The sequence below is a fragment of the Psittacula echo genome, assembly GCF_963264785.1.
Source record: "Psittacula echo genome assembly, chromosome: 23".
Classification (NCBI taxonomy): Eukaryota; Metazoa; Chordata; class Aves; order Psittaciformes; family Psittacidae; genus Psittacula; species Psittacula echo.
The window spans coordinates 4,991,880-5,004,972 of record NC_137748.1 but is presented as its reverse complement, the minus strand read 5'-3'; the positions used below and the strand labels follow the sequence as shown (position 1 = coordinate 5,004,972).

Here is a 13,093-nt window from a genome sequence, read left to right as displayed (position 1 = left end):
ATATATGCTGTTACCAGTATCAATACTATGAAGATATTTATATGTTTAGCTATAGAAAATATTTAAAATATGAGATTGTAACAACGCTAAAATAATTCAAGAGATTATTTAGAGCTGCCAGCCTGAAATATTGACCTGGCAATCAGGCAGGAAGAGGCTTTCTCAGAAGTTTCAGTGACTTTTGCCACACTTCATCAAATACAGAATGGGCAAGCCTGGCTTTGGCAAAGGTTTTGTGACTCCTTGTGCTGTTCAGGAGATGGTGACTGGGTTATTGGGTTCATCCTCCTCAGAGGGAGAGGAGGGAGGAAGCAGATGTGGGCAGAGATGGGAAGCTGGGTGGACCTGGGGTCTGAGGATCAGACACGGTGCCGAGTTGGAGGTTCAGCTCTGTGCCAAGCTTACCCAGCACTGTTACTCATTTGACTGGGTTGGAGGGACCGTGCAGACCAGAATTGCACCATCCTGGAAGAAACCTGAAGGAATCATTATTTTCTCTGTTTGTTTCACTTGAGGTTTTTCAATAATACAGAACTGGTGCACCTCATCCCTCTCGGGATGCTTCCCAGTCCCCATCCTGGGAATGAGCAGGTCCCGAGCTCCTCCTTGTGGCTCTCCTCAGCTCTGCTCAGCACCTCTTGGTTTTCTTTTTACCAGCTACGTTTCCATTGAGCACAGATTCATTCTTTCTCCTCATGCACTTCATTGTCCAGAAATGCCAACACTTTTAACTATGTGGGGGAAATGGATCACTGAAGATAGGTGTTTGCAGTAAGTCCGAGGTTTGGCTATCGCAGAATCTCCTGATAACAGCTATCGTTCCTAGTGACAGTTCAGTGTCAGCCCTGAAGCTGGAGAGGTAGCAGAGCTTGAAGCACCAGCCAGAAAACTAAGGCCTAAGGTGAAACCCAAAGAAATTCTAATAGAAGCAATGGTATCCTGATGGTATTAGCTCATTCAGGCTAATTTCAGACTGAATTTTCTACTAGCAGTTCAGCCAGCTAATGTTCTATGAAATATGACATTGAAATATAACTACATCTATATGTACATAATACTACGTGAAAGAAAATGAATCCTTTGTTTCATGTGGAATTACTCAGTGGGATTCACAGCTTGCCTGGCAGTGAGGCTGACAGCGTGTGGCACAGAGCAGCCTCTCTCTTACTCCCCATTTCATGGAATATGGAGCCATCGTGAAAAAGAGAATCGGGTTTTTTGCTGCCAAGTCATGCCCTGGCACAGAGGATGTGTTTCATCTGAAGCTCAACCCTTTCAAACTGGAAAAGTTGCCACAGTTTTCATCAACGCTTGCTGAGGATCCATGGAAAAGACCGGAAAACCACGATGCAGAATGAAAGCAACGGTGAGTGAAGAGAGAACCTGCTGTCAGCAGATGGCACCATTGGATGGTGACTTATAGCCTGCTCCGGCTGGGAGCTGGCCTGGGCTGGCGGGACCGGGGCTGCCTGGTCCCCAGTGGCTTTGTTTGGATTTCCTACTTGTTTTACTGAATTGGAACGTGAAAAGCGAACTGAGCTGAATTTATAGGCTGCAGTTTAAGTATAGGCAGGATATTTGGACACCTCCGTTGTACAAGTGAAGATCCAGCGACCATCACCGATTGATTGAACTCCCCCATCAGCAATACAAATGGACCACTGCCTCAGGCCATAGGATTCTCTCTTGCTGTCCGAGTGATACAGATAATAGTCACCTCATTTCAATACCATTTGTACTGTTTGGTTTGTCTTTTCTGATAGACTGTGATGTTGCTTTGCTCTTTTCCATTCTTTCCCATGGGAATACGAGCAGTGGCACACCAAAGGCCTTGCAGCCTCCTTTAGGGCTCAGCTGTGAGGCTGAGGCCAGCAGCCTTGAAAGTTTTGTTTTAAATGTCAGAAAATTGAAGACAGAAAAATAGTGTCTCCGAGAGGTTGGAAGGGAAATAAACCAGGTAATTCTAGAAACGATATGAGAAACAGATATGATAGAAATGATTCTAGAAATAGATAATTCTAGAAATGATATTATATTTGTAGATACTGTGATGTGGATTGAAATATGCAGCGATGAGGCTAATGACACATTTTCCAAACAGGTTCTATTAGCAAAATACAGCATTTACGGGAATGTTTTGCATGCTTCTGAAGTCTTTACAAGTGTGGCTGTGCCATGACTGCTGTGCAGCCTTGCAGACTACCTGCTGCTGGCAAAGGCAGTGGCCTGGAACAGCCACAGCAGTGGCACAGGCCGGTGAGGCTGTTCCTCATGTAGGGAAACCAAAACAGTCATAGCAAGCTCTGACTGAACAGTTCCATTTCCTCTGGACCTTGCCTGGTGCTTCCTCAAGCACTAAAGGAATTTGCCTTTTGGCTGAAGGAAGTGCAGGAACATAAATACATATATGGAACAGCATTAATGGTGCATTTTATTTGTGCATGAACTGTAGTGATGTTGTGTACCTGGAATTCAGAGCAAAGAGCCCAAGGACCGTTTGCATTATCTTCTCAGGTATTTACTGATACTAGTTTCAGATTCCTGGGGGAATCTAATGGCACTTTATATGTGTTTGTTCATTATCATCTTTGTAATTCTTATTAAAGTTGTTGTTGCTGTTGTTGTTATGCATTGAGCATCTCTCGTGGGTGACAGGAAGCCCTGTGTTAGGGTGGGTATATGGTCGTGTGCATGGTAGAGTCATTTTGACCTCAAAAAACCAACATAGGCTGGATATACTTGCACAAGCAGAACAGCAACTTTATTATGTAGGTTCTTTTATAATGAAACCATATAGCTACAGACAGAAAACAAGCTTGTCATCTCTGAGCACAGAGTCACACGAGCAGGTAAAGAGGAGAACAAGTTTAAGGACAGCTATCAAGCTGGTACACATTCTTGGATTACATTCTTGTGATATGGCAGCAGTACAAGGGGATGATTTCTCTCAGCATTAGCCAGCATGCAGGCTGCACTGCTTATATATGGTGCCATATGCAAGAGAGGATGCAGTGATTCTTTACTAATATCTCTTGTCACGAGAAGAAGTATGTTTTCCATCGTCTTCCACACTGATGCGAATTCTACTAGTGCTTGCAGATGCTGCTGTGGGAATAAAACAAAGTCAGTTAGGGAAAAGGCCAGTGCAGTGCTAACACTGAGGAGCTGCATGATGGGGGGGTTGTTGTTTCTCACAAGATCTTTTTCACATTCCAAAGAGAGAACTGCCTTTACATCTTAACTCCCTATTGGTCCTCATCCAGTAAATGCTAAGAGCGCACATCACAAATCAGACTTGAATGTGTCTTGTATGGTGCGTGAATCAGAGGAATTTAGGAATCTTTGGGAGATTTTGGTAGTTTAGAATCCCATGAGGAATTCATGCAGTCATTTTGGTAAGCTACTGGTTTCAAAAGTGCACATAAACTAAGATAAAGTATTGCATTTTTGTCTGGAAATGATAAGGAATGTGGTCATTGCAGACAGAGTGGAATCTGTGTTAGTAAGAAGAAACCCTGAGTTTATTTAATCATTTCAGCCCCTCTTTAAGTCAAAAGTTTTCTTACCATCCTTAGGGTTCACTCCTGACATCCTGTAGAAAAGAAGAGATATTTGATTAGTGACCATCACTGACCCTGCCCACTGAAACCCTTCATCCACCAAGGAAGTGCCACAGGTGCCCAGCCCTGATATCACGCTGCTTCCTTCAATGGCTTGTGCCTCAGGTGTGTCCTTACTAGTACCATTGTTAAGGAGGTTTCTGCTCTGAAGGCCACTCCCAGGTACTCAGTAGGACATAGGAACAGCAGTCAGACCAGTTCCTGGTTCCAACAGGGCTCTCTATGCTTCTCTTCCCAAAATGTCATAATCTAGAAACAATATAAGGAGCTGATGCCTCCTCAGAAATCAAAAGGAATTCATGTATAGAGAAGATACGAGAAATGGTCACTAAAATGTAGATTTGAGTAAACTAGCTGTAGTCTGTGCCAAGTTATTTTCTAGCTGGGAGTTCTGGTGTATGAGGATGGGCATTTTCACCTCTGTGCACAAGTGTAGAGCACCAAAAGCTAAAGAAATAGAGAGAACAGGTTTTTATAAGTTACGTCAGGCTAAAGACTGTGATTCCCGTGCAACAAGAGTATCATGTAAGACACACATAAGGTGCCTGGCGCCTTCTTTCATTCATTGTAGTCAAAATAGTTGCATGTATATTTCTAGACCATCAGATCTGGAGATTCAGCTTGAGTTACAGCAGCGCCTGGGACTTTGCTGGGCTTTGCCAGAACTCCAAAGGCTGCGTATGCAGTGCGGCAATTCAGTGATCTGGAGTCAGCCTGGCATCCACAACTTACTGCTTTACAATGTGTCAGGCTATTAACCTTATCTAATCAGCGTGGGGGCTGTGTATTGTTACGTACTGAGAGTCCTGGCCCTCCAGCAGCCTGCGGTAGGTGGCAATTTCCTGCTCCAGGCGGCTTTTGATGTCCATGAGCATCCTGTACTCCTGGTTCTGACGCTCCATGTCGTACCGCAGTTCACCCAGTTGCTCCTCAACGCTGGTGATGAGGGCCTGAATCTGGGCCAGCTGGGCGCAGTATCGGCCTTCTGTATCTCGCAGGCTGGCTTCCAGTCCAGCTTTCTGAAGTGGAATCATGTCAGAACAGGTTAGCACGCACGTTTGTCCTGCAGAGGGGGAATCTGAGGAGAGGCAAGGGAAGGAGGGAGGGGAGAGTGTGCTAGCCGTGACTTGGGGTGTGCTTGGCACTGCTCCGTACCATGCTGAGCTGCGACTGGAGCTCAATCTCCAAGCTTTGGACTGTGCGTCTCAGTTCTGTGATCTCTGATTTGCTGGACTGGATCTGTTGTGTATGGGTGGCTACCTCATGGTTCAGCTGATCAGTCTGAAAGTTAAAAACAACTGTAAAATCTCTTGCATATTGTATAAAAAGGTTTTCAATTATTTTGAGAAAGGGGGGAGCCCATCCCATCTTCTGGCACAGCAAGAATGAGGCTGTTTTCCTGGTGTAACTATACCTGAGTAAGGAACCAGGCCTCAGCATCTTTACGGTTCTTCTCAGCCAGAGCTTCGTACTGCTCCCTCATCTCGGAGAGAATTCTGGTCAGGTCGATGCCAGGAGCCGCATCCATTTCCACGTTGACTGTTCCACTGAGCTGGCTTGAATACTCTTTCATTTCCTGCATGGACAGAGGACATGAAAACATCAGGCTCCCTCTGCCATCAGCAATCCACCCAGTGGCTGCAGGATGTTTATTATCAAGTATCAATGGTGAAACACACATAATAACCTTATCAAATTTTACCTCACGTGCTTTTCTGCTCTCTGTGCACTGACACACAACACATATTTGCATGTAACTTGTATGGATATTTCTTTTACTCAGCTTAACTCTCCCAGTGACATGTCATGTGCTTATGAATTTCACACTGAAACCAATAGGTCTGAGCAGTTTGGAATCACAGAAATGCTTCTCAGGACACACTTTGGATTATTTTAATGTTAGAGTTTTCTTCTTATTAAGCTGCAGTGCTGCCTGGGGTTTTTTGCTTGGATTTTCCCCTTCCCACTCCAACAGTCAGAAATTCCAAAGGGAAGTAATTTCCTCTCTGCACTCTTAGGGACTCTCACCTCCTCGTGGTTCTTCTTGAGGTAGGCCAGCTCCTCCTTCAGTGTCTCAATCTGCATCTCCAGGTCAGCTCTAGCCAGGGTCAGCTCATCCAGGACCCTGCGCAGGCCGTTGATGTCGGACTCCACGTTCTGGCGCAGGAACAGCTCGTTCTCATACCTGTGGTTTAAAAAGGAAACAAGCGCTGAAATATGTAGGAGTTTGTGTTCAGTAGAGCTATCAAACTATGAAATTGTATAGTGAGTGTAAGAGGAGCCGTGGGTTCTAAATGAAAATTCTAAATTTCAGACTCTTTGAGAAAGAACTACTGCAACCCAACAGTGAGCTCTTCGTGCCACTCTCTTCCTTTTAAGTGAAAATCCCAACCTGTTCCTATCTTCTTTCGCCCTGTGATTTAGGCTAGTAAAAATAGTTAGGAGCATCGTTAGAAAACTAAGGCATGAACTAGAATGTATTATGTAAACAGCTTAGTGAGCTGGATTCTGTGTTCTATCAGGTTTATATTGCAGAGTGATCCTTCAGCACGTGGATTCTGTTTGCCAGGGTTTTTCATCAGAAGTTATCAAGGAAAAATACCTATCAGAGAACTGTTTTGGGAGAGAGGGAAGAGAGAAGCCACATGTGCTTCACATAAACTTACTTCAGTCTGAAATCATCTGCAGCCAGCCTGGCATTGTCGATCTCCAGAATGACTCTGGAATTGTCAACAGTAGCTGCGAGGATCTGCAATGAAAGAAACATGGAGAAAGGTGCCTGTGAATCACAGACGTGATGAGGAAAGACAAGTACAATCTTACCTGCAGTGAGAATTATTTTGTCAGCCTTTGAGGCCTGCCTGTCACATTCTTTACTACTTGATTGCTGAATAAGTCTGTTGATAATTCTGAACACATTTGACACGTTTTGCTAACTTTTAGTGCAATCATTTTAATTTCGACACACGGCACATTTTCAGTACAACAAATTTGTTTTTAAAATTGAGAAAAAGCTACTCTTTTCTGCTAGAATGTTCATAACCACAAAATACCTGGTTGGAGAATTCAATATATATATAGGGATTATTTTAGCTTATTTTAAAGAAGTGGAATATGCAGTTCCACAGTTGCAGTGCCTCTCAGAACTCCCCTACAGATGAATGTGGTACCTTGTCTCGGAGATCCTCAATTATCTTGTAATAATTGCTGTAGTCCCGGGCTGGGCTGCTGGGAGCTTGCTTCTGGTACCAGTCTCGGATTTTAACTTCAAGGTCTGAATTTGCCTCTTCCAGTGCTCGCACCTTCTCCAGGTACGAGGCCAGGCGGTCATTCAGGTTCTGCATAGTTATCTTTTCATTGCCAGAGAGAAGGCCATCTCCACCACCAAAGCCACCACCAACTTCAAAACCTCCACCAAAGCCAGCACCTCCACCAAAGCCAGCACCTCCACCGAAGCCAGCACCTCCACCGAAGCCAGCACCTACACCAAAGCCACTGTAGCCTCCTCCACAGCTGCTGCCTAAACCAGAATACAAGCCCCCACCATATCCACCTCCTGCAGAGGAGACACACCTAGCTGAAGAGATGGAGACACCCCTGCCACCAGACCCTCCATGTATGCTTGGAGCACGGCAGGCTCCTCCCACTCGGACTGAGGAGAGGCGAGAGCTACCACCACCCCCAAAGCCACCACCGTAGGTAGAAGAAGAGCTCTGGATGAAGGAAGTAGCCATGGCTGCAGCACAAGGCGGCAGTAGGGTCAGGTGTTCGGCTTGCTGTGGAAGAGGAAGGTGTCGTGCCTTCAGTGCCCTGGTGCTTCTTTTATATCCTCAAGATAGGGTGTTGGGAGACAAACCCAACCTGCAGCCCTCCTTCCAAAATTTCTCCTCCCTAGAGGTGAGGCCAATTATGATGCCATTCCTCACAGCAGAGCCGGGGCTGGGGCTGGGGTTCTTTTCTTAATTAAACAAAAGAGATGATTCAGATGAGTGTTTTTTTCTTCAGGCTATAGTTCTGAAACTTGGAGTTTACTTCTCTGACATTTAGGAATGGAAAAACAAAGTGAGTTCAGCCACACCTACGTACCCACTCACAGCCATCATGGGGGCTATTTTAAGAAAGTCAGCTTTTTCTACAAACAAATTTGAAGTCAAATCCTCCTTTCATTGCAAAACACTCAATCATCAGTTCTTGGCACCATTATTTCTTCTTTTCCATCCACATTTTTCCCATTAAAAATTTGGCATTGAATCTCATATGTTCTTATTCCTGTTCTTTGCTTGGAACTAATATTTAGAGTTTGGAGTCTGAATTTTTAGTACAAAAGCACATCATCACAGCACTGCATGAGGAACAGTGAGCAGCTCTCAATGGACAAGGAAGAGCTAATGCTTGTGAAAGAGTCCAGAAGGGTAATACAAGACTGAAGTAATTAAATTAAAAGAAGAAACGTGGGAGGACTGAGTTCTTTCTTTTGGGAAATGAAAACAAATTGGGTTGAAGATGGAACTTCAGATGGCAATAAATGTGTTTAATGCCAGGATGTGCTAGGAAGTGAAGTAAGTCTTGAAAAGAAGGTGTGAGAAGAGATATCCGAATCCTTCACTTCATGTGCGAGCCCGACACACCAGCGTATTCCCCATTGAGTCACTTGCTAGTGAGGTTCGCAGGCAGTAACTCAATCCAACACTGCAAAATGAGGGGAAAACAGACTTGGGAGATTTTGGAGGGGTATGAACTGCCCTGTGTGTGTCGTGATGTGTGTGTGCAGAGCATGGCAGTGGTGGGCAGTGTGGAGAAAGAGCTTGTTCTCTTTGCACAACCAGGTGACCTTCTGCAGGTGAAAGCCACAAGCTACAGCTGCAGAACTGGGGGTATGGGGAGACAAGAAATCCATGCTGAGGGGCAGGGTGGTTTGGGAAAGCTGGGATGAAGTAAAGGAGGGAGGAACTGTCTCTGGGCTCCAGTTTGGAACCACCAAAATTAATTTAAAACACACCTGTATGTAGATCTGTGCATTTGCTAGCCACAGAATAAGGAGAGTGTTGGTTTTAGCACAGTTTGTACTGGTCCGTATCAGCAGAGAATGAGCTGAGAATTCAGGATGGAATGACTGCAGAGAAACTGAGGCTGTTTCTGATAGCTGGAATAAACTGAAGGGGTTCTGCAGTGTAGCTGTGGCTGTAATGCAGCCTCAGGGGAGCATGCAGCCTTTTAGCTGGGAGAGGATTTGGATTTGGGAGGAAAGAAACATGGAAAATCCAGCTGTGATACGCAGGTGCCCAGCATGGTTTGGAGCATGTCCCCCCTTCCTCAGCCCGCTGGGAGAGATGGGGTGTTCCAGTGGTGAAACACATCTCACACTGATCCTGGAGCTCTGCCACAGCAGTTTGCTTTGGCTGTGGGGCAGATGAATGGTTCTGCGGTGCTTGCCAAGTCTGTGTGTCTCCAAGAGTTGGTATCTGAGGAAACGCGTTCAGACAAACTCCTAAAGATAAAAAAAAGGCTCTTTAAGACCCCTGTGATGTGACTTTGCTGAGGTCTGGGGACCCCCGCGCTGCTCGGTACTGGCTGAGCCCACCAGGAGCAGCATCAAATTCCATCGAGAAAAACAATCCGGCAAAATCCCTTCTAGAAAACCCCATAAACTTGCACAGGAAACTTCGGGGGTTTTTCATCCAGTCTTCTCTCACTCAGCCTTTCTAACTTCCCTGGAAGCTTGTGGTGAAACACACGTAGCCGCTTTTCAAAGAGCCCTGGGCACTATCCTAGATCCTTATCAGATGAACGCTTACAAAACCCAAGGAGCAGATAGAAAGCTGGTTTTCTCCTGTAGAATATTTACTGTTGGCAAAACTAAATCAAGCAGCCAACACAGGTTGTGTCCTACAGCATAACCCAGGGATTTGGGGCTTTTCCCGTGTTCTGGAAACCAGCACTCAGCTCCTTCAGCGTCCCGCATGATCGAAAGCTATTTTCAGCTATGCCTTTATTCTGTTCTCCCTCTCCTCACTCTTCTCCCGTGCCCTGATCCTGGTTCCAGCGCTTTCCCCAGTGCTCAGCAGTGAGGAGCCCCTCGGTTTGTGAGAGCTTTCCTGGAAGACGTCCCCAGACATGTCTGTGCTGCCCAAACTCCTGTAGTGCTTCTGTGATGGGATTAGGGGGGTTGACACACTTGAGCCTCTCCTTGCAGGAGGACAGAGAGTTCCATTCAAGAAGCAGCTTGTTTATCATTGCGGTCTTTGCTGATAAAACTATCACTCAGGTGTTACATGCCTTTAGCAAACACCTTTTTTGTTTTGCTGAACCGAACTCTAAAATTAGAGTCTCAGAGTGACTTCAAATTAAACGTTTCACCAGAAATCCTTCACTACACTACAATTATGGGACAAAATCAATAAAAATAGAAAATTAGGCTATAAAACCAAGAATTCGAGCCTTTTCAGGATTCTTCCAAGTCTCGGAAGTCCCCAGTTTCTTTAGCATGGTTTATGAATTCATTCAGTTCTTGGCACTTTTAACCTCTGAAACACTTTTGAACTGTTAACCTTTTAAACATCTTTTTTTCTAAACACACATTTAATGCAGTCTTTGAAAAGAAAACTTTTTTGGTCAAAATACACATTTCAAAAGTGACTTTATAACTTATACTTTGCACTCTGGGTGTTCTTGTCAGGTTTTCCCATTTGCAGCTGGATGACACAGGAAATCTGCGCCATCAGCTCCTGCTCTGCCTGGTTTTGTCCCCACAACTTGCTCTCAGGGAATGGGATTTGTTATGTTTAAAAACCAGACCTGGACTTGTTTGTTCTTTCATCTGGGAGGGATTCCAGGTCTGACCGCTGTAGGGAATCAGTCTGGAGGGAATTATTTATAGGAAATAAAGGTGGTATAAAGCATTGTCAGGACTCCGAACCAGCCTACACTGAAATATCAATGCATGAGAGTTTTTTATTCCTTGCTCTTCCAAAGGCATCACCATGTAAGCGAGTGATCTTCTGAGGAGCCACTTGCATATTGTGCATGCCAGCTCTCCTGCCACTGCTCCCTTCTGACCCTGCTTGTTTCCACCAGAGCACCTTGGGCCCCCTGTTCTTCACATCTTGTCCTCTTCTCTGTGTGTCTTTGCTGATTCTTACTTTTTGTGGCTGTTGTTCTCTCCTGTCACAGCAAAGCCAGTGCCTCATGTCCTCATGCTGGATTTCCAGAGGCCGAGCTGGGATTGTCCGTGTCACTGCTTGATGGCTGATGTTGACAGGTCACCTGAGTCACCACTGAATCAACCCAAGCCCCAGCACCTCCCCGCTGAAGAGAATTGCCCAACCCGGATAGAGCAGATCCACAGCTTCATGTGTTCCTTCCCTCCCAACGCTCCATTTGTCTGTAAGGAACATCTAGTTAGGAGCAAGGGTGCAATAATTATTCCCTCCCTAGTCTGAGGAGAGAAGAGCTGAAGGATTTGATGATGTCTTCCTGAAACAGAGGCCATGAGATATTCCGCTCTGGGGGGTTGTGCTGTTGGGGTCTGGGCACGCTGCTGTTCCAGTGTCACCCCTGCCTGAGGAGTTGTGTGACTGTGTGATAGGGGAGGTGCAATGGGAGAGGCCACAGCCATGGTTTGCTTTTAGCACAAACCCTGAAAAGTTTCCCTGGGTGTGAGCTTAGTGGTGGCAATGCAGTTAGTGACTTCTGGGGTCCTGAACTGGGAGTGCTGGGGATGGAGAGAGCTGGTCCTGTTCAGCCTGGAGAAGAGAAGGCTCCGGGGAGACCTGAGAGCAGCTCCAGTGCCTAAAGGGGCTACAGGAAACCTGGAGAGGGGCTTTGGACAAGGGCCTGTAGGGACAGGCCAAGGGGAATGGCTTTAACCTGCCAGAGGGGAGACTGAGATGAGCTCTTAGGCAGAAGCTCTTCCCTGTGAGGGTGCTGAGGCGCTGGCACAGGGTGCCCAGAGAAGCTGTGGCTGCCCCATCCCTGGCAGTGTTCAAGGCCAGGTTGGACACAGGGGCTTGGAGCAAGCTGCTCTAGTGGAAGGTGTCCCTGCCCATGGCAGGGGTTGGAACTGGAGGAGCTTTAAGGTCCCTTCCATCCCAAACCAGTCTGGGATTCTGTGATTCTATCAAAAGTGATCACATTTAGAAATTCAGCTCAGATAATATCCTCTCAGTGGTGTGAGAGTGAAGGTGGCTAAAATTGATACTAAAGGTTTGTTACCTCTGTGTGAGCTCAGAAAGTGAGTGAAGTCTCCCAGCTGTTTCTCACTGTTGTTTCTGCAGGAGTTCTTTTCAAGTCATTTTTTTCCCCCAACAAAACATCTCCCAGCTCTTGCTTCTTACCAGAATCGCTGAACACCTCAGTGCTGCTCTCCAGAGTGCACAGCCGCTGTCAGTAGGAGCTGAGCTCCCTTTTCTATCCCCCACTCTGAGGGGCTGAGGATTTCATTTCCTTCCTATTCAGAGCTCCCACCAGCAAGAGGGGCTGGAAGACACTGGAGATGGAGCTCCAGCCACTGTGAACATTAACCTCTTGGGAAGGCTGGCTGGCTATTTACTGCCTGATGAAAGCCAAACTTTAGGAATAATACCTTCAGGAATAATTATTGTATAACCCCAAAGAAGCTAAGATTGCAGAAAAAGGTCATCTTTATTAGAGTAGATACAGCAGTTCAGTACAGGAAAGATCTAGAACTAATTGAAAAGCTAACCCAAATCACAAACTAATCACCACTACGTGATCCATCTACCAAAATTCAGTGTGGCCAAGAATTCTCTGTGCTTTAAGACAGTAATTTCCAGCAGTGCAGAGTGATTCCTCTGTTTCAATTCCCCTGTGGTGTCTGCTTTTTCTCACTTTGAGGGTGACATCTGGAGGATTTCAGAGCTGTTTTCTATCTGCCAGCTTGTCTCTTTTGTCTACAATAATACAAAGAGAAAGAACAGTGATTACTTCAGTGTAAAACACACACACTGCAATGGGCACTGGGCTTAGTTTATGTCTCATCTCTCATTCCCATCTCTCAGAAGCTTCTTCATAGCATCGATTTGAATCATACATCACCTTTACAATACAGCAGACCTTTAAAAGCTCAAGGCAACTTTGACTTGCGTGTTCATACAGTTCCCCTGAGCTGGCCAAGCTTAAATTTCTTGTACCCTTTCATGTGGGGGAATGATTAACCCTTTTGAGCTTTACTTGATCTTTTCTGTAGCATAGTCAAGAGATTTCTTTTTGGATGTGTAACATCTTTTAAGGACTGAAATTTGCTAAATTCTGCCCAGAGTCATAATTTGTTATTTATCAGATCTTTTTTTGTGACTCAGATCAGTGCAGCAGCCCAGTCTCTACAATGGACACAACTACCATAATGTACAATGTAAAGGTTTCCTGAAAGAGCAGGGATTCTTACCAGCAGTTCCAGAAGAGGAGCCAAACATCCTGTAGAACAGAGAGAGAACAGTTGAAAGGAAACACATCAG

General features: G+C 45.5%; 1 protein-coding gene across 1 annotated transcript; it reads right to left on the bottom strand.

Annotated features, from left to right (window-relative positions):
• Nucleotides 1-3,022: 3,022 nt before the first annotated feature.
• Nucleotides 3,023-7,354, bottom strand: LOC308229437 (keratin, type I cytoskeletal 19-like; the record flags this gene model as incomplete). Its single annotated transcript, XM_080633484.1, has 8 exons — nt 3,023-3,105; nt 3,567-3,592; nt 4,419-4,639; nt 4,776-4,901; nt 5,035-5,196; nt 5,649-5,805; nt 6,287-6,369; nt 6,791-7,354. The coding sequence occupies 8 exons, from the start codon at nt 7,352-7,354 to the stop codon at nt 3,023-3,025; spliced, it is 1,422 nt and encodes a 473-aa protein (XP_080489610.1).
• Nucleotides 7,355-13,093: the final 5,739 nt, after the last annotated feature.